At 43.4% G+C, this 18,953-nt stretch overlaps 1 protein-coding gene across 1 annotated transcript in view; it reads right to left on the bottom strand.

The window, feature by feature from the left end:
* Positions 1-17,419: 17,419 nt before the first annotated feature.
* The window catches only part of DLG5 (discs large MAGUK scaffold protein 5), a 155,728-nt gene continuing 154,194 nt past the window's right edge, over positions 17,420-18,953 (bottom strand). Inside the window, exon 33 of the mRNA XM_077930622.1 lies at positions 17,420-17,698. Coding sequence (XP_077786748.1) covers positions 17,601-17,698 — 98 coding nt within the window. The 3' untranslated portion in view covers positions 17,420-17,600. The remainder of the gene's footprint in view (positions 17,699-18,953) is intronic.

Below are 18,953 nucleotides of genomic sequence, written 5' to 3'. Positions count from 1 at the left end.
GCCAACCTAGCAGTTCGAAAGCACGTCAAAGTGCAAGTAGATAAATAGGTATCGCTCCAGCGGGAAGGTAAACGGTGTTTCCGTGTGCTGCTCTGGTTCGCCAGAAGCGGCTTAATCATGCTGGCCACATGACCCGGAAGCTGTACGCCGGCTCCCTCGGCCAATAAAGCGAGATGAGCGCCGCAACCCCAGAGTCGGTCACGACTGGACCTAATGGTCAGGGGTCCCTTTACCTTTACCTAACTCAGGGGCACAGAGGAAGTACAGACTTGTCCTAGCCAAGCAATTCCCATCTGTGATGATTTGGTGTCTAGGGGTTATCTGAGACCAGCAGGAGCAAATCGATGTGTTGCCCAATGCAGGGACAGGAGTTATTTAATACAATTTATTTCTAACTCTGTGTGACACAGGATATAAATGGAGGGGAAGACCTGTGGTGACAGGTTCAGAACCTGGACTGCTGAGCCTCAAAGAAACGCAATGGGCTGTCAAAATGGCCAGCTGCCAAGGATGGGAGGCGGTGCTAGCAGGACATTGAAAAAGACATTTCTATCTCGCTTCTAAAGGCTTGCCATTTACTGCAGTTTAATGAGACAATAAGCCACTACAGCTAAAGTTCTCACTCCATACTTTCTGGTAAGCACCATTCTCTTTTCAAAAGCAAGGGGTGACTGAAATGACACAACAGGCATCACCCCACCCTGTCTCTCAAACACCCAGTGAGTTGATTCACTTGTTTTGAATTCAGAGTAAGATGTGGATTACAAAGTGATAGTTCTTGAATCTGTGGTACCCCATCATTGATATTGTCTTGCCCTATTTCTCAATCTCTGTTTACCTGATCACTACCAGCTTCTGAAAGTCAGCTGAGCGAGGGCAAGTTGAGCCACAATCTTTGTCAGATTAAACAAATAGCTTAATAACTGCATGGCTGTGGCTTCATCAGACCCTAAACAACTCACCCATGCTCCTATATGAAAAGCATCTGTAAACAGCCCATAATCCTTGTGGTACCACCATAATCAACACGGATAACACTTTTCATTCAGCATGTCAGCTTGGGACGGAGACAACACTGTTTTTAAAGCTGTTGAACATGGTTTGATAGAGCCTTCGCTTCCAAAGGAACATTGGAAGCACGCAAAGACAATACTGAGCTTTATCGATCAATGGTCTGGCTCAGAATTACAGTATTGATTGATATAGTTCAGTATTGTCTCTATGCTGACTGACTGTGGCTCTTCCAGCCTTACCTGGAGATGCTGGTTATTGAAGTCAAGAACTTCTGCCAAACCCATTTCCAGCAGGTGAAAGTGGTCTATGAGCATATTCACAACAAGCAGTGATACCTATTATCTACCTAGCTTTTCAGCTCCTTCCTCCTTTCATAGTGACCACTTCTATCTTCTTGTCACTCCAATGGTGCAGATATCTCTTTCATATGTGTAAGTCTCTAATGTTTATGAACCAATGTGCCCAGCGCCAGATTTAGGGTGGTGTGGGTGGTTCCCCCGCACAGGGCACCCAGCCGATGGGGCACAAAATTTAGAAGACCCACAATTGAGAAGATCCATTTGGGGGTGTCAAAATTTGGCCTCACACAGGGCACCAAAGTCCACTCTTGAATGTGCCAACCTCCTGGAAGTGCAGTCTTGAGGCACAGAAATCAGCTGGGGGTGGGTGGGGGGGGGAGATCATCTACTCCTTCCAAGACTGTATTGCTGACATCACAAATGCTGACATCACAAATGCTGGGCTTTGAGGTCACAAAATGAAAAGCTGGTACAAGTAACTGCCAGAGCTGTCAGATAAAAATATCTAACTAACTTACACACAGTTTAATGCCAATACATCTTATTTAATCAGGCTTATTTGGTAAACACTGTGGCCTAATTGAACAAAGCACGTGTGCAAATAGCCAGAACAGAGCACACGAAACAGGTGAATCAAGAAAGCTGGAATCACCTGTTTGGTAGAAAGGACAAAGAGAGGTACTGAATATCTGCTTCCCTTCCTCTGCGTCCCTTCCTACACAGCTGATCAGTGGCAATCTAACTTTTTGGTTTTGGATACATATATATTGCTGGATCAGTAGTATCCCCAATTCATCTAGAGTTATTTATGTTTTATTTAAGGAGCTCCCTTGTAATCTTCTAGTCTATCATATAGCTTCCCAAAGCAACATACAATAAAAATGTTTTAAAACAAACACCACCATTCTCATTTAAAATATTTGAAAAGTAAGACCATTTCATTTCAAGCCGGCCAAAAATATACAAAAACCCTAACTCCCAGCCATTGAAGAAGGGTAATGATTTCAGAGCTCACTTATAAGAAAATGCCGGGGTATGTGTGTGTGTGGAATCATACTACTTAAGCAGGGGGATCCTTAGCTATGGGGCCACCACTGAAAAGACCTTATTTCCTGTGCTCACAATTTAAGATCTGGCTTTTTGACCAAGCAGGTCCACAAAGATGTTTTCTATAAAAAAGGGGGGGGGGGATGAACACTCAGAAAGCCTGTTCCACATGATAAAAGCTGGACTGATGTGCAAGTTATAATTTATTATTGCTAGTATACCAACAATCCTGACCTGAACACTGATAGGTTATTTAGTTATTACCAGCGGTAGTAACTAGCGTTAACACTACTGCAGTTAATTTCTTTTGGCCTGAAGACACACATATTTGGAGAGGGTAGACAGAAGAATCATATTTTGAATGCAAGCCCAGTCTTGAACTGCAATTAAATCTATTCAATTTAGAAATGGCGTGTTGGAAAAACAAAGATCTCCAAGACTCTCCAAGACCTATAATGCAAATGAGCTGATATTAAGAAATGACTGTGAAACTGAAGGCTCATTCTTCTGATTTATTTATCACCCATCACTCCTGTGACTCACTGCCAAATGGACGAACCAACTCTACTGAAAAGCACAGTACTGGAGGGTTTGTTCCCATGTGATGGGGGAATGGGAAACATCACGCCAGCCCAAACTAAATGTGATGGGGGCAGACACACCTGTGGTCTGCCCAGTTCCCATAAGAGGGTGTGACTGTCTTACTTTTACTTCAAAAGAGGAGCACAAGTGAGAGGAAACTACCCAGAACAATTATCCCCACCCTCCTGCTTTATATGCGTACAGGCAGGGCAGCTGGTCCAGTAATGCAGGGGTGGGGAGCCCGTGGCCCTGAAGGTATTGCTGGGACTCTAAATCCCGTCAGCATGGCTAATGGTCAGCGATAGTGGGAGTTGTAGTCCAGCAAGACCCGGAGAGCTGCCAAGTCCCCCCCTGCAACCCTAAGCACAGGGCGGCCATTCAGGGCACCAATTCACCATGAAGAAAGGAAGGCCCTGTGCTGATTAAAAAGCTCTGCAGAGTCTCTTCCAAAGAGGCTGCCATGCAAATATTAATCTGTCCTAGTGGTACTTAATTTATTGAATCTGAAGTGATTGCAGTGCAAGGTGGGCTGCATTCGTCTCTTATTCCTGATTAACCATTTTTCCTGGAGAGAAAATGCTATTTATTTGATTAGGAGGAGGTAAAATGTATCAGCAATTTTTACGCCATCAATATAAATTTCTTTTTACAAGCCGAGAGAGAGATGGTTAAGTAATTGTTTTGAGTGCTAGAAAATTCCCACTAAACACATTAGGTCTATTTCATTAGTCAATTTTCTGCAGTTCAGTCATCTAAAACTTTCGTCCTCTTGTTTGGGAAATGTTATTTGGAGTCCTGTTCTACAGAGCATCTGGGGCTGTTATTTTTAACTTTTTTAAATGCTGGCACCAAGTACTGTACTTTAAATTCCTAATATGTCAATTACTAACATTAAGTAACATTAAGCAGGTGCAAATAAACTCTATTACCAATCATCCATGAGCAACGCAAATGCACTTGGTCACCATCCTATAACTAAGATCCCTAAGATTCACAGATGAAGGATATAAAATAAAAAAATTCCTTCCAGTAGCACCTTAGAAACCAACTAAGTTTGTTATTGGGATGAGCTTTCGTGTGCATGCACACTTCTTCAGATACCTTCAGATGAAGGATATGTAAAAGAGGGCTGGAATTGCACAGCAGTTTTACAAAAAGGCTTACTAAAGGTTATTGATTTAAATCTGTTATCCTGAACCAATAGCTAGAGGCTGCTTTACTAGCATGGCATTGAAATCTGGGATTTACCCCAAATTTGAAGGTATGGGGCTTGTGGAACAATGACAGCTCTGGTTCTTCTGGGTTATCAGAGAGGAGTAGAGAGAAATAGATAAATGAGGGGACTATGCTGTGAAGGGTCAAAGTCTAAATTTGGATAACGGGTTGTATCCATTATCTAGTTCCTGTATGTTACATGTAATGGACATTGCAAATATTTGTTTGCAGTCTTTATTCCATGGGGAAACAAGCTGGAACACACAACAACCGATATTCCTCTTCCTATCCCTCAACCCACCCCATGCAACTTATTCATCCCAATGGAAACTTCTGCGGAAATGCTGATTGCTTCAGAAAAGAGAATTTTTTTTTGTGGAGACCTGGGCCTGGAGAGAGTTGCATTTTCCCTCTCCCAGAGCCGTAAAGATGCTCAGGCTTCCCTGCGGCTGTTATTTACATAACGGGAAATGTGCCATGTTAACTGCGTGAACGCCATCAACAGCACATCTATTTTGGCCCTCAGCTGTGCATGAGACTCTCCATATCCAAAGCGCCAACTGATGACTAGTGATGGCCCTGCTAGGCTTTTGGTAGAACGTGTACTTTGTGTATCCAACGTCCTAGCAACCGTTCTGGCACCTCCAGTTAAGAGGAACTTAATAAAGCAAGCAAGATCTCCCTCGCCTGAGAATGGAGCATGATTGCTGAGGCAGCCCTCCGAATTATCCGTATGCTTGGAACCACACTCAAAAATAGACGTTTCCACCTCCTTCCCCACAAGTCTTAATAACTGCAGTGATAATTATGTGCAACATAAGAAGCTGCAAGGTGAACTGATGAATGTAACCACTGCTAAAAATACCATAATGGCAGAATTTTGAAAAGACAACCTTGGCTGACTCTGCTCTGACATTTGTAATAGATCCAGGACATCTCCCTCTCCCCCTGCCCCCTGAAAAGGAGGAAAGACTACATATATAAATTAAGTTGCGTGTTCTCAAGTTTAAAAATAGCAAGATGTTGCCACCAGGGTCTCTTCATGGGGTGAATCTTGTTTATCTAACATTTCTCATATGTCAGCTCCTCCTATTTCATTCCAGTCTAAATGAACTAAATACTTGAAGAAGTTAGGACTTTGGGATTTACACAAGGGTTTAATGACCCCGCATGCAACATTTCAGATCTACAAAGGAGCCTGATATAAAGGCATCTGTGTGTGAACACCCCACTGATAGCTTCTAGCAGGAGGACAGGAATAAGGATACACTGTCAGAAGGGAATCAGGAACACACCATCTTCTATGATGGGGAAGCTGTGGCCCTCCTAGGCTACAACTCCCATAATCCTGATTATTGGCCATGCTGGCTAGGGCTGATGAGAGTTGGAGTCCAACAATGTTTAAAAACCATGGTTTTCCCATCCCTGATTTTAGGCTACTGAACTCACAGCATAAAAATCCCTCTTATGGAAGAGAGCTAGGCAGACAGGCAGCTGATTTCATATGGAGCAGTCAAAGCCTGGCCAGCTTGCTTCAGAGGGCTACCTTTCAAAGAGAAAGAGGGACGATACACACTTCTGGCACCAGTGAATATCCTGATTTAGGATACACAAGTTAGCAACATTCAGGTTATATTAATATATATATGTATGATCTCTATTTGCACAAGAGTTGGAAAACCCCATTTCCAGTTACAGACTCAGCCTGGGTCAAGAAGTATTGAATGCACATTATTATACAATGTAGACAGCAGGCTTCTTTCACCTCTTGTCTTCCACATGTTGTGGACTACAACTCCCATCAACACTAGCCAGCATGGCTCCACTTGTGCTTGAATGCCTGAAGGGAGATAACTTTAAACTTAACTCAAGCATCCTTTAGCTAGTTCTTTCTTGCAGAGTTCAGGAAACAGCTTAGTCAGGCAAGAAGCTTCTTTTGCAAGAGCTAGCAATTCTCAAGTCAAAGAGAGCGGAAGGAATCCTCCCACAAATGCCGATTGACAAATATTGTGCTTTTACTGCTTCTGTAACTTCAGCTCAGATACTGGGCTATCATGCTTCGAATATAAGCAATGTGGATATATGTTAAAATGCAGTAAATCCAGATTTCCACTCCTACAACAAGCTAACCCTCCAGCATTCTGGAACGTTCTGTTGTTGCTCATGGTGGTTATGGACTACACACTTCCAAAGAGGACCAGTGAGTAAACTTTAGCTGTAGCTAGGACAGCTCTGCCTGACTTAAGAGAAACTGCATTTCTCATACAGCTGTTGATACTCAGGAACTGACAACCTGGAGTGCAATTATCAGCAAACAAATCCCAGAAACTTGCTAGTCCTCCTAATAAAGCATGTTCTCCTTCATGGAGAGCACGTGTTGCAGTGGGGGCTAGCAAGACACCCCGCTGTTGCTGGGCGGGAAAGAGTTTGGCCACCATTAGAAGAGGGCTGGCTGTTGCTGGGGAGAATTATATGTTGCCATTTTTTGATTAACAGCCCTAGTCTTTAAATGCCCTGCACGCAGCGTTGAGCTTCCTCTTTTTGCTGTGTGCATCGGATCACCCGCCCTCCCTCCCTATTTTAGGCTGTTCGCTTGACCTTGCTTTGCCTGTCATGGGGTTGTCTGCTTTTGGGGCAGGGGCCCGGTAGGAATTTTGTCCATTTGGCTGATTGGCTGGTGCCATTTGGTTTTTGCCTACTGCGTAGCAAATTGTCACAACTTGTAAGGTTGCAGTTAGGCATTGGTTTGGGAATTGGTTGGTGGAGGGGTATGGATTTGGCTGTGCCTGCCCCTCCAGAAGTGCTGCTGCTGCAAGGGTTTTCCATTAAAGGAACCCAGGGGCTTGCCATACTTTTGTCCGAACCCTGTCAAGGGGCTAGGGCCACACAAGAGCCCCCAGGAGCATTTGGGGAGAGGTGAGGCATGTTTCCCAGTCCCATTTCTCTCCCCGGGTGTCTTACCCTTTTCTGACTTCGCAGGCATGCGAATGTCAGACTGTCCCCGTGCGGGGTCAGATAGTCACAACTAATGCCTAAGCAACCACTCACATTGCTTGTAATTTAATAAAGTTGTGGCCAAAATTATGCCAAAAACCTTAAACAAAAATAATGTGTCACTTGTGTTTTATTGGGGGTGTCTTGGGGACCTCGACACGCAAAGGTCCTGCAGAGAAGACTAGATAATTTACAGCACAATCCTAACTATGTCTGCTCAGAAATAAATCACCCAAGATGGATGGCTCAGTCAGTAGAGCATGAGACTCGTAATCTCAGAGTCATGGGTTCAAGTCCTACATTGGGCAAAAGATTCCTGCGTGGGGTTGGACTAGATGACCCTCATTGTCCCTTCTAACTCTACAATTCTATGATTCTATTCTAGGAATTCATTGGAGCTTACTCCCAGATAACCAGGGCTCGAATTGCAGCCTAAACATCCACGTGGGATGAAGCCGTGTTCCTCAAATCTCCAGACTTAAAAAACACACTAAAAAACTGAGTCTGAGGTTAAAAGTTTAAGGTCCAACAAATTTCAAACAAGTTGTTAATGTACACACAAAACCCAGTACACTGTTTATGTGAATGTCCATTAGTTCAAGTGCCGCAGGTCAACACAAAGCCAGATATGGGCTGTTTTGAAGCTGGGGATCCTAAACAAAAGAGTGAGAGAGAGCAAAGACGTGCTAATCCTTATAAGGCAAAAGCCAACGGCGGAGGCCAGAAAAGTCAATGTATGCCATTTTTAAAGTATGCAGAAAGCCCATAAGATCACAACACCAACTGGCGGGGTGTCAAGGAAAGGTATGACTGTGAAAGGAAAGAATTTTGTGACCAAGTCTACTCTCATGTGACTGAAGGGGGATTTGTTTTCCATCACAAATGCACCAGGCAGGAGATATGTCACAGAGACCTATTAACGTTACAAGACCTAGCTTGCTGTTGTCTACAGCACTGATTCACAACAGCAATTTTTGCCCAAGTATTTTATCTTCCCAGTTACTAATTTGTTGGAGATTAGTAGCTGCTGCAGCAGCAAGTCCTAAACATTTGACTTAGTGAGTTAAAACTGGTATTTTTACTATACCTTTGTCCAGTGATATATTTCTAGAAAAAGAGATGCCGGAACTTGGATTTAGATATATGTTTGGCCCAAAACAGGAGGGGTTTAACTCTTATAATAGCAATGGCACCCACCTGAGAGGCGCCTGAAATGTGTTCCAGCAAGTTCCAGCTGGAAAAAACCCCCAGACTTGGTCAATGTAAGTGTGGGTTCCAATCCTATACTCCTCCTACCCAAGAGGAAGAAGGGGTTCTGTAGCTAAGAAATTGGGGGTGAGTGGAGATAGATGAGTTAAACCCCTCCTGTTTTGGGCCAAACATATATCTAAATCCAATCACAGCCAAAATTACAAAATTCACAAAATTAGCAAAAAGCTTCCTCTCTATTTTATATTTATATATTGATCTTAAAAGCTTGCACACTAGTCTGTGGCATGTTGGTTGGCTTAATAAAAGCTATTGTTGTGTTACACTCACAGATTTGAGCTTTAAAGCACGTTCAAAGCACTTTCCATCAAAGAATCTTGGGAACTGTAGCTTAACCCTCACAGAGCTCAACAAACTATAGTTCTTAGGGTTCTTTGGAGAAAATGTGCTCCGAATGTGCTTTAAAGCTATGGAGGATAAATTTCCTTTTGCTCCTTCCACATTTCAAAACTAATGTTAGATATAGCACAAGCTTAATTATGGGCAGTGCTGTTTTTTTCTGGAAAAAGAGGTGCTGAAACTCACCATGAACAGTTCTCTTAGAATGGCAATGGCACCCACCTGAGAGGTGACGGAACTGTGTTCCAACAAGTTTCAGCTGGAAAAAAAGCCCCGGTTATGGGAAATGTTTTATTTTCTTTCTTAAAAAAGCCCACCTCTTTTCTTCACAAGCACGGAGCACAATGAATCACTGGCCAATTAAGTTTCCTATCTGCTAATGGGCATTATTGCGGCAACAGCTGCCATTTGGCAAGGAGAAGCCACATAAGCACAGGCTTATGTTTTTGGCCCAAAACAGGAGGTTAACTCAGTGGCAGAGCTTTATGCTTCGGCACCGGGGGCAGAGAGCAGGCGGGGGCATGGCTGGCACGTGTCTTGGGGGAGTGACGCACTGCCTTCGGGGGTATGGCACCCAGTGTGTGGAGGGGGGCAGCTGTGATGGCACTCCACCGGGATCGTGGTGCCGGGGGTGGTGTGCTCCCCCCCGACCCCTCTTCCTCCACCAGTAGGTTAACTCCTCTATCGCTCCCATTTGGCTAAACTTCTGAAGCATGTTGGTGTACTTTCTGACCCACAGCTACTCAAAAGCAGCCCAATCCCGTCACACCATTGTTGACCCCTTGCCTCGCAAGACCCTGTGTGACTGACCATCCAGAAGCAATGGCATTTCGAAGGGAACCTGTGGTGTGAAACCCACTGAATTGCAACACATCAAGAGAGGCAATGCTATCCCTTTTGGCACAATGGGTTTTTCTTGCACTAGACGTGTTCATTGCTTTAATGATGCCAGGATGTCTGTACTACTGTCCTTTTCTGCATTTCATTTCTGGCACAGATATATAGTGGACTATAGTCCACAAATGCTACATCACAATGGGACGGTGGTGCTGTGGTCTAAACCACTGAACCTCTTGGGCTTGCTGATCAGAAGGTTGGCGGTTCGAAACCCCACAACGGGGTGAGCTCCCATTGCTCTGTCCCTGCTCCTGCCAACTTAGCAGTTCGAAAGCAGGTCATTGCAATTAGATAAATAGGGAAGGGAAGGTAAATGGTGTTTCCATGCGCTCTGGTTTCCGTCATGGGGTTCCATTGCGTCAGAAGTGGTTTAGTCATACTGGCCATATGACCCGGAAAGCTATCTGTGGACAAACACCTGGCTCCCTTGGCCTGAAGCGAGATGAGTGCCACAACCCCGTAGTCGCCTTTGACTGGACATAACCGTTCAGGGGTCCTTTACCTATCTTTTTTTTTATTACATCACAATAAATTTGTTAGTCTTTAAGGTGCCACAAGACTCTTTGTCGTTTCAATACAAAATGCCGGTGTGTCAGCAATCACAACAGTAAGCTGGGGAAGAAAAAAGGACTGCCAAATCCTTGTCTTGAATGGAGCTGGGTGCAACTTTAATAGTTGCTTGTTATGGAGGCGACTGAACATGAGACGTTCTGCATGTACAGCATGTGCTCTACCACTGAGCTATGGTTCTTCCCCACTCTGGAAAATGCTCAAGCTGCAAAGCCTTCCTAGACTTGAGAAAACAGTCTCAATAGCTAACTAGGCTACGTCTAGTCAAGGAAAAACAGGCAATGCAATTAAATAATCATGAGAAACACCAAGTTACTGCTGGCTGAAGTAGTTAAACGCTTTGTCCAGCATTGTATACGCTTCCTAGAACAGTCCTGCTGTGGCTCTTTTAACTAGCCATGGCGTCCTCCAAATAATTCTGGGAGCTGCAGTTTGCTTTCGTTTTTTTTATTATTATTATTAAAGATTTCTTGGTTTACAAATGTATGCGCAATGTCTCTTTTTTCAAGTTACATTTTCCATAGGTCAGTTTCATTTGTTGAGACATTAGGAGGAAAAGGGGGGAAGAGGTGGAGGGGGCCAGAGCTGCAGTTTGTTAAGGGTGCTGTGAGCTGTTAGGAGACCCCTATTCTCCTCACAGAGCTACAATTTTCAGACCAGTTCAACAATCTCCAATCCTAATCTCCAGTCCTAGGAAACTCTGAGAACTGTAGCTTTGTGATGGTACTGCAGGCCTCAGAATTCTTTCAAGGGCAGGTAACTGACTGTTTAAAATGATATGATACCGCTTTACATATATACTGCAGATGGGGCCTAAGAATCCACAACACAAAGCTGGGAAAGGAGCAACGGTGCCTGCTGATCTCCAGGGCACAGTTCAACACTTTTAAAATGATGCTCCCTTAAATTTCATATTGGGCCCCACCAGCATGCGACTTTTAAAACCCTAAAATGATGCTGGAGCCACCAGCCAGAGTGTGTGGCAAGTCCAACTGCTAGGCAAGTGAGGAGATGAGTTCTCAGCAGCCACAGGACACCCTCTCCTTAAACAACAGACAACCAACTTGATAGCAACATTCAGTAGATGCCTCTCTGACACTTAGTGGCAATCGTCACCCTCTCAAACTTCTTCCTCCAATTGTTACCTTTTTTTTAAAAAAAGTTCTCAATAATGTTATTTAAAGTCATTACCGGCTTCAATGCAAGGATAATCCAAAATTCTAAAGCAGAATATCTGAAGGTTCTGAAATGGTAAGTGGCTGCAATTTGGAGCCTGGCTGCCTGCAAGCATGTCCCATTCAGTTTCTTCTCGACGACCCTCCGCTTATTAAAGTTCAGGCTTGGAAGGTGCTGCTGCATTTCTCATACGGCTGCCTGCCTCTAATTAAAGGGGATGTGAGCACAACCAGAACCTAGCTGAAAGCTGCTCCAATGCTTTATCTTTTAATTCAGCTCCCTAATGCCTTCCCCCTTGCACATGAAGAGCAGCTCATTAATTTCCCACCCAAATGTGATGTGTGCTCTTCCTGAATGCATTTAGCCATGCTTCACAGCCTCTGGACCTAATTGCTATCATTAGAGAAGTTTTCTGCACCACAACATACGGCAACCACTGCCGCTTCCGTTCATTTGCACATTGCTTGGTAAACCTCGGGGTTCCCACCTTCCCACCTCTCTTCACATGAGCATCTCAGTTTATCATAACTTCTTGTGTAACTAATAATGGTTTAATCACTCAGTGTATCACGGCTCAGTAGCAGAATGAGATGTGCCCAAGAAACTATTCTGTCCGTGAAGTATCTCTATTTCAATTTCATTAGTATTCTTACCAGGAGCTTCTGTTCCTTTTCAAAGCAAACACCGTGTTTGCTAGGACTGTCGTCAGCAACTTGGTTCTCCGGCGGCTAGATGCATGTGCTGCACCGTAACACATTATCAGTTTCAACACGATGCTTTGGATGATGTTTTTGTTTTGTCAGTGAAGGATTTGCCTCATTGCCTCCCACAACTGCCTTGTGTTCTGCATTACAATGTTCAGTCTTCAGTATCTTGATGTGACGTCCTGGCCACAACTCTGATTGCCCTGTTGCTACCTTGTCCTGGTAAAACCAGCATGGATAATTCTGGCTTCACAAGGCTGGAGAGATGGAGTGGAAAATGTTCAGAGATGGAGGCCAGCTGTCCCACAATGTCCTGAAAGAAAGCAGAGGAGGAAAGTCACTTCCCCTGTGGACATCTGGAGGACCAGTCTAACTTCAAACTCAAGGCTCAGGGTTAAATTGGCCCAATTCCTGTATGGTCCTCCTCTCGCCCCAAACCCCAGGCTCTTCTTCCACCCGACATCTTCTAAATCTCATTCCCGGCTCTCCCACACCCCCCACTGCTGGATATCTTGTGAAGCATCTCACTCACCACAATTGTCCATGTGGCTTGAATTTTTTGAAAAGGCTGCAATTTGCTGGTGGCTCCGGTAAGCCTCTGAGCTAGCAGCAAGCATGCAGACCAGAAATTTGCCATCCCTGTTGAGTGGCCCAAGTTACAAAAAGCAGGCTTTTCATCCAGGGGAGGGGGGCTTCTTTGCACCCAAGACTGCAGAACTGGGGCAAACACCATAGGTGGACAGAGCATCTGAAGGACTTAGTACCTATTCCTCTGTTTTTTATCTCAAAGTCAAACCTCAGGTGCTGGCAAGGCCTGGCTCTGTGGTGAAACTGCAATGGGGTGGGGGGCAATATTTATTATACAGTGACAGGCAACACCTGTCACAGACCCTGCATCTCTCCTTGCTTGAGTGTTTTTGCCTGGCTAGATGGTGTCCTTGAACTGGGATTGTGCTCCCTGCCTGCCTTGTTGCTTGTGTGTTATGTGTTTGTAAATTTAGTGATTTCCCCCCCCATGGCTGGAATGTAAGCTAGTGTAGAAATGCAAAAGCTGTATCTTCTGCTCTACCCCAGTGATTCCATTCCCAGCCCATTTTTTTGCCATGCCCCACCTTCGCATCTCTAAAATCCCGATGCCCCCACTCCCCCAGTGACATGTAATTCTTATTATTCAAAAAGTGAACTCCTATTCACGCGGAGGAAGCCTAAAAGGCCATTAACTTGGTTTACCTCATTCTCGAATTGCTCCCCTTAAAAATCAAATTGCCCTTCTGTGGGGCATGGGAACCACAGCTCTACCCATTTCTACCTCTGGCCCCAGCTGCCACAGGCATGTGGCCCTCAGAATGTGGCTCATGAGAGAAAATGTGCCCCCCCAAACATCTGTGACTATCGGCTGTGTCTGAGGCCTACTCAGAAATGCCTTCTTGTCTCAGTCAAAATCATCTTCATCAGACCCCACTAATTTCTGGAGAATGAGGGTACTCATGAGGGCTAAAAGGCAGCTGCAACACAACACTAGCCCCCCCCCAATTGTGTCATGACTACCATTTCCATGTTTTGTTGGGGTTTTGTTCCCATTCACAAGTATTCCTTTATTAGGTGTCTTAAAAGGGCCTGTAGGCCTCAAAAGGTGGCCTCAGCCCTTGATACTGGCTCCACTTACCCTCATTGGAGCAACTGACATTAAAGGCCTCAGCTGGGCCCAGCAGATGGCAAAGCTGTAAATAAGGCCGAATTAGGGAAGCCAAGAGCCTCCATAATATGAAATATAAACAGAATATTCAACATATTTTACAGGGAGTTAACCATTTTGTCCATGTGGTGCGTTTGTGTCTCTCTCAGTCTCCATGGGAAACAGTAACAAAGAGTCTGTGAGACTTCAGCCACTGTTTCCATTCTGGTATAAACTTTTCTAGGCCAAAGCCTACTCCTCTGTCTATCTAATATTTTATTCTACTGAGCTTTAAACAACAGCTTTTTACAACACCCATAAATGACCTATGCTATAAATTAGTCGTTTTGTGTTGCCAAGTCACCCTTCTGAATGAAGGGGAAACAAAAGACTCCTGTAGTTGGAGGGCCAGGAAGATGAAAACAGTATTTTCTGTGTTACTTTTCTTAATGCATAATTTGTTTCCATTTATTCATCTTGCACAGAGATCACCTGGTAGCAGTTTGCCCTATGTATGAAAGTTTAAATGTACATAAAATGCTGCGTTTGAATGCTCTGTATTTTAAATGCTGTAAAGGGAAGTTTACCTTAGGCAAGAGGTTCCACTACAGCAAAAGCGTCAAGAGAAGGCTGGTGTTTTTCCATTTTGATGAGCTGCCATTTTCCATTTTGATGACCTGATGAGTCATCACCGGAAAGGAAACACAAGCTGCAGAGCAATCACAGCAGGAAGCTGAAGTTTGAGAAACCTGTGTGTGCTACTTGGTGATGGCTAGCAGTAGCAATAGCAGTCTGCATATCCCACTTCTGAGTTTATGGCCCCTGTGAGAAAAGCCTGGTTTGTGAGCATGGATGGAGGGGAATGACATCTCATCCATTAAATATGATTGATGTGTGTGCACTACAGATCTGAAAGGGCTATCAAACTAAGGAATTTCAAGCACTACCATGTCTCAAAGGGCTTGGGATTTGTAAGAAAGTATTCTAATCTTTCTCAGAACTGTTCACTTCCTAGATTACTTTGTGGAAGTGAAACTTTCAGACAGGCTTAGGTTTTCAATCTGGCTGTTCCCTTAATTTTTAAAAATATATCTTTGTTAATAACTGCAGCTACCTGACATGACCTCGTGGTCCTATTTATTTGGGAGGTGCCAAAGCTGTCTCTAGGCTAATGTCACTTCAAAATATATAAAATGAGCTCAGATGGAGGCCTCTCTACAAATAAAAAATAATAATAATCTGCACGTATAAAACTAGCATTTCAACAAGAAGGGTTTTAGCCCTGCCTTCTTTCAAACATGCTACCTTTCTGTGTGTAGGAATTGTTTTGAAGTGGGGCAGGGTGAATAGGGTGTCACCCTATTATGAGAGATTACATCTGTATTCTGACGTATGCAGCCCATACATTTACCACTTAGGTGAGAATGGCCATTTTGTGGTGTTGGCCACACTTGCATTCTCAAGAACACACTCATATCTTAAGAAGCATAACACCAGACCATAACATCAGAACATTTGCTTATCATGAAGATTCAATTTACTGCAGAAAGTTTACAAAGAGTCAACAATAAAGAGTAGAGATATAGCAACCTTGAACAGAAAAGCAAGGAAGGGGCTTTCATCTGTCAAATTGACTTTCCCCCCCCCAGGAGGTTGCATCACATACTGATTTTGAAAGTCAGTAGTTGAACTAATGTTCAGGTTTGACAGCTTGCAGACATGACTGTGTCTTTGGGATTCAGCTTCGAACACTGGTATTTGGTATTGTTAAGAAACACAGGCCTATATGCAGTTTTTGTAAGTTATTCTGGTAGTACTTGGGAGTCATAGTTTCAACATGACATGAGCAAAAGGCAGTTCAAGACGCTTCTGAATGGGGGGGAGAGGTTGAAATGGCTTGCGTATGAATTTTCAGGCAATATGTCTTATACTCAAATGCATTCAAAGTTTCATACATACTGATCATCCTTAAATCTGGGAGATGTTTGATCTGCATGTGCGTGCGTGCACCCCCCCACACACACACAGTTTGCCAAATCACCTGAATTCTGTAACCTGTGTGACCAGAGAATTTTTTTCTTGGGCATTAAAAGGAAAAAAATAACAAGGTATGCTGTAGCAAGCATAGGAATATGCTTGCATAGGATTTTGTGAAGCCTGCCTCCCTGTGGCTGAAAGTGGGGGTGTCCCCGCAAGTGGGTTTTGGTGGTCCTGGCCAGGAAGTAAGAATGGAAGGCTCACAGTGTAAGGCAGGACTCTTTGTACCTTCGCAGGAAGCGCCTTCTAGGAAGCGATGAAGATTAGCCGTGCCAATTCCTTTGGTCTTGTAGATGTGCAATAGCCTTTCTTGCATTGAATGGAGGGGTGGAGCTAACCCCTTTCCCTCCCAGTTCCATCATGCACTAGCAGAATAGTGCACTAGCTAGGGATGCCCTAGCCAGGATATGTAAAGGCATAAATCACCCACCTGAATAGCAAAAGTTACAGATAATCAACTATTTTCATCTTTATGTGCCCCAAGCATCCCCAATCATTGCCCATACAGAGACTGACAGGAATTCTAGGGCAAAAATACCTGGAAGGCACCACATTGGCTAAACTTACTGGAATTACTTAATTGTCTTCTTCAGTCTGAATTTAAGAAGAGCTGCCAAGAAATCAGGCAATAATACTAACACTAGGACTGTTGATTACAATGGAATGAAATTACAGAGGACATTTACTCAATAATATTTTGAATACCCCTGTAAAGAACAATATAATATAGAGAAGATTAAAACATGGGTGTGTGAATCCCTTAATCTGATCCTAAAGCTGTGGAGGAGAAATAAATTAATCCATCTAATGTATCAGATAAACAATTATGCAACTAACTGCAGTGTCCACCATAGTTCTGTCATTTTGTCAAGTCAAAGTGCATTACTTTTAGAATTACAAAAACCTCCTCATTTCTTTTTCAGCTTGACCCACATTAGCTTGAGAAAAGCTTGAGAAAAGCTTATAAAGCACTCCCATTTCCAAACTGGGGGTTGGAAGGTCATGGGCTAGGACTCCAAATCTGCAGGGGTGAAGTAGTAGAATTTTTACCTTTTGCCAAATGCCTCTTACACTGGAAAGCAAAAGGACCATCTACCAAGCCCAATTTCCATCAGGCAGATGTTTGTCACTGACACTCAAAATGTATTATGTTTTTTGTTAAATGGGAAGGGCACATAGAGTAGTATGTCAGCTAGCATCTTTTAAATTCAATGGTATCAATACTGAAGCAAACTTTACTCTGAATTTTCTTTTGTAGTCATTAGCTTCATGGGTAATTGCAACTCTATCAACAAAATGCAATTTGGAATCTCACTGTAAAATAACCATTGCAAATGTCTGTGAATTTGTTTTAATTCTGTAACCTGGTTGAGAGTAGTAAACTGAACAACAGAGTCAGAGAGAGATTTATGCAACACTTCCATACAAGTCAAGTTATAGAAATTGACCTTTATTTTAACACAATACTGTTTCTTTAAAAAATATTGTTTTCATAGTGACTTTTTTTAGTTCAGAAAATATATTGTAACAAAAATTAAAAAACAAAACAAAAAACACATTTTTTGACACTGGCAAAACTAAGAAGTTACAGGACCACACTAGAGGTTGTCATATCCCTATAATAGAGGCTGCAATTCTAATTAAATATAAATCCCTATGGCTATTACACACCAAAAGAACAAAGCTTGAGCAATGTAAGCTTCCAATTACATAGACTACCTAAATGTGATAAAATAAAGACTGGGGTAGGGGAACCTGAACAGGTTGCGTGCAGCATCAGTCTTATGAAAAAGGAATCCACAGGACCTTGTTTTGTTCTTGATCAACTGTTGTCATGATCTGAGTGCAAATGATGGGAAGAGGGGCCCTCTGGACAATCCCTGTGAAAAGAAGGATCACACACACCAATCAATCAGCATGCTTGTTTATTGGGGTGGGGGTTTGAATTTGCACTAGTGCTAAGAAATTGTAACACACTGAAGCAACAAAAAGGAAGGGGGATTAATACCCTTCTTGGTAGTGATGATGTTCCATCCTTTCTCCTAAGAGCTCAAGGTGGTCATATGTAGGACACCCTCCCTTATCCTCACAACCACCTGCAGAGAACCAGGCATGTCAGTTGGGCTTTCTTTGGTTTCTCACCTGTTGTCACTTATCAGTTCAAAAAGTGGCCTGCCTCTTTGGCAACAGGAACTGATGCTGCGAAAGGAGGGAGTGTAATAGCACGTGCACTGCCTGTTTCGCTATAAGCATCTCCACCAGCGGATATATGAACTAGGCCTCACTCTTGATGTGGCCCAAGAATCAGGAAAATGGAGGGAGGTGCATACAGAGTGTGCCTCTCTATACATTCTCACTGTATGGCTTTGGGTTTGATGGTGGAATTTGTAGGACCCAACTCTTAGCATCTTTAATGGCATTCAGGCATGCTCAGCTATGCTTCTCATAGGCCATGGTATCAGTTTGTCACTGAAGCACTTATGCAGATACTGGCTTTCACTTTTCTTTACCGTTTGTGGAAGCGGAGTTCTTTTTGTGGTTAGCAAAAGAAATCAGTGTTGAAGTAGCCAAGCTTCTGAGAACCTTCATTCCTGCTAAGAAAGCCTTTGCTGTTGCAATACAGCTAACAAAAACATGGCAAGAGGAGAAAGCAGCCAGGCCCCACGAGTATGATCCTCTAAGACAACTGTTTTGTTACTGAGCCCTCCGAAAGCTATTTTCAGTGGCATCAGGTGACAAAGTTTACATATTAAATCTAAATATGGTTAGAGGGACCCCTGTTATAGCATAATAAACCTTCATGGCTGAACAGAAGGCTAAGTTTAGTAGCAAGGCAGAAATATACAAAGAGATGATGGCCGTAGCAACAAGCCACTATTTCCAAATAGAAGAAGATGGCCGTTTATGGGTTTCGTTAATAAAACAGGCATGACTGGTTAATAATAATAATAATAGTAATAAAAAAAATAACTGGCAGGCTTATTCAAGGGATCAAGTTAACAGAAAATACAACACACTGGTGCTCAGTTAGAGCCCATTAAATGCTTTTAGGGACATTCAAGTTGGATTTGCAAGGCAAAGTACAAGGGGAAATTGCCAGGAATTTCCTACCACCCCATTCTGGGGGATTCAGAG

This window comes from Podarcis muralis, chromosome 6 (assembly GCF_964188315.1).
Source record: "Podarcis muralis chromosome 6, rPodMur119.hap1.1, whole genome shotgun sequence".
In the NCBI taxonomy this organism is placed as follows: Eukaryota; Metazoa; Chordata; class Lepidosauria; order Squamata; family Lacertidae; genus Podarcis; species Podarcis muralis.
This window is presented reverse-complemented; position numbering and strand designations above follow the sequence as displayed.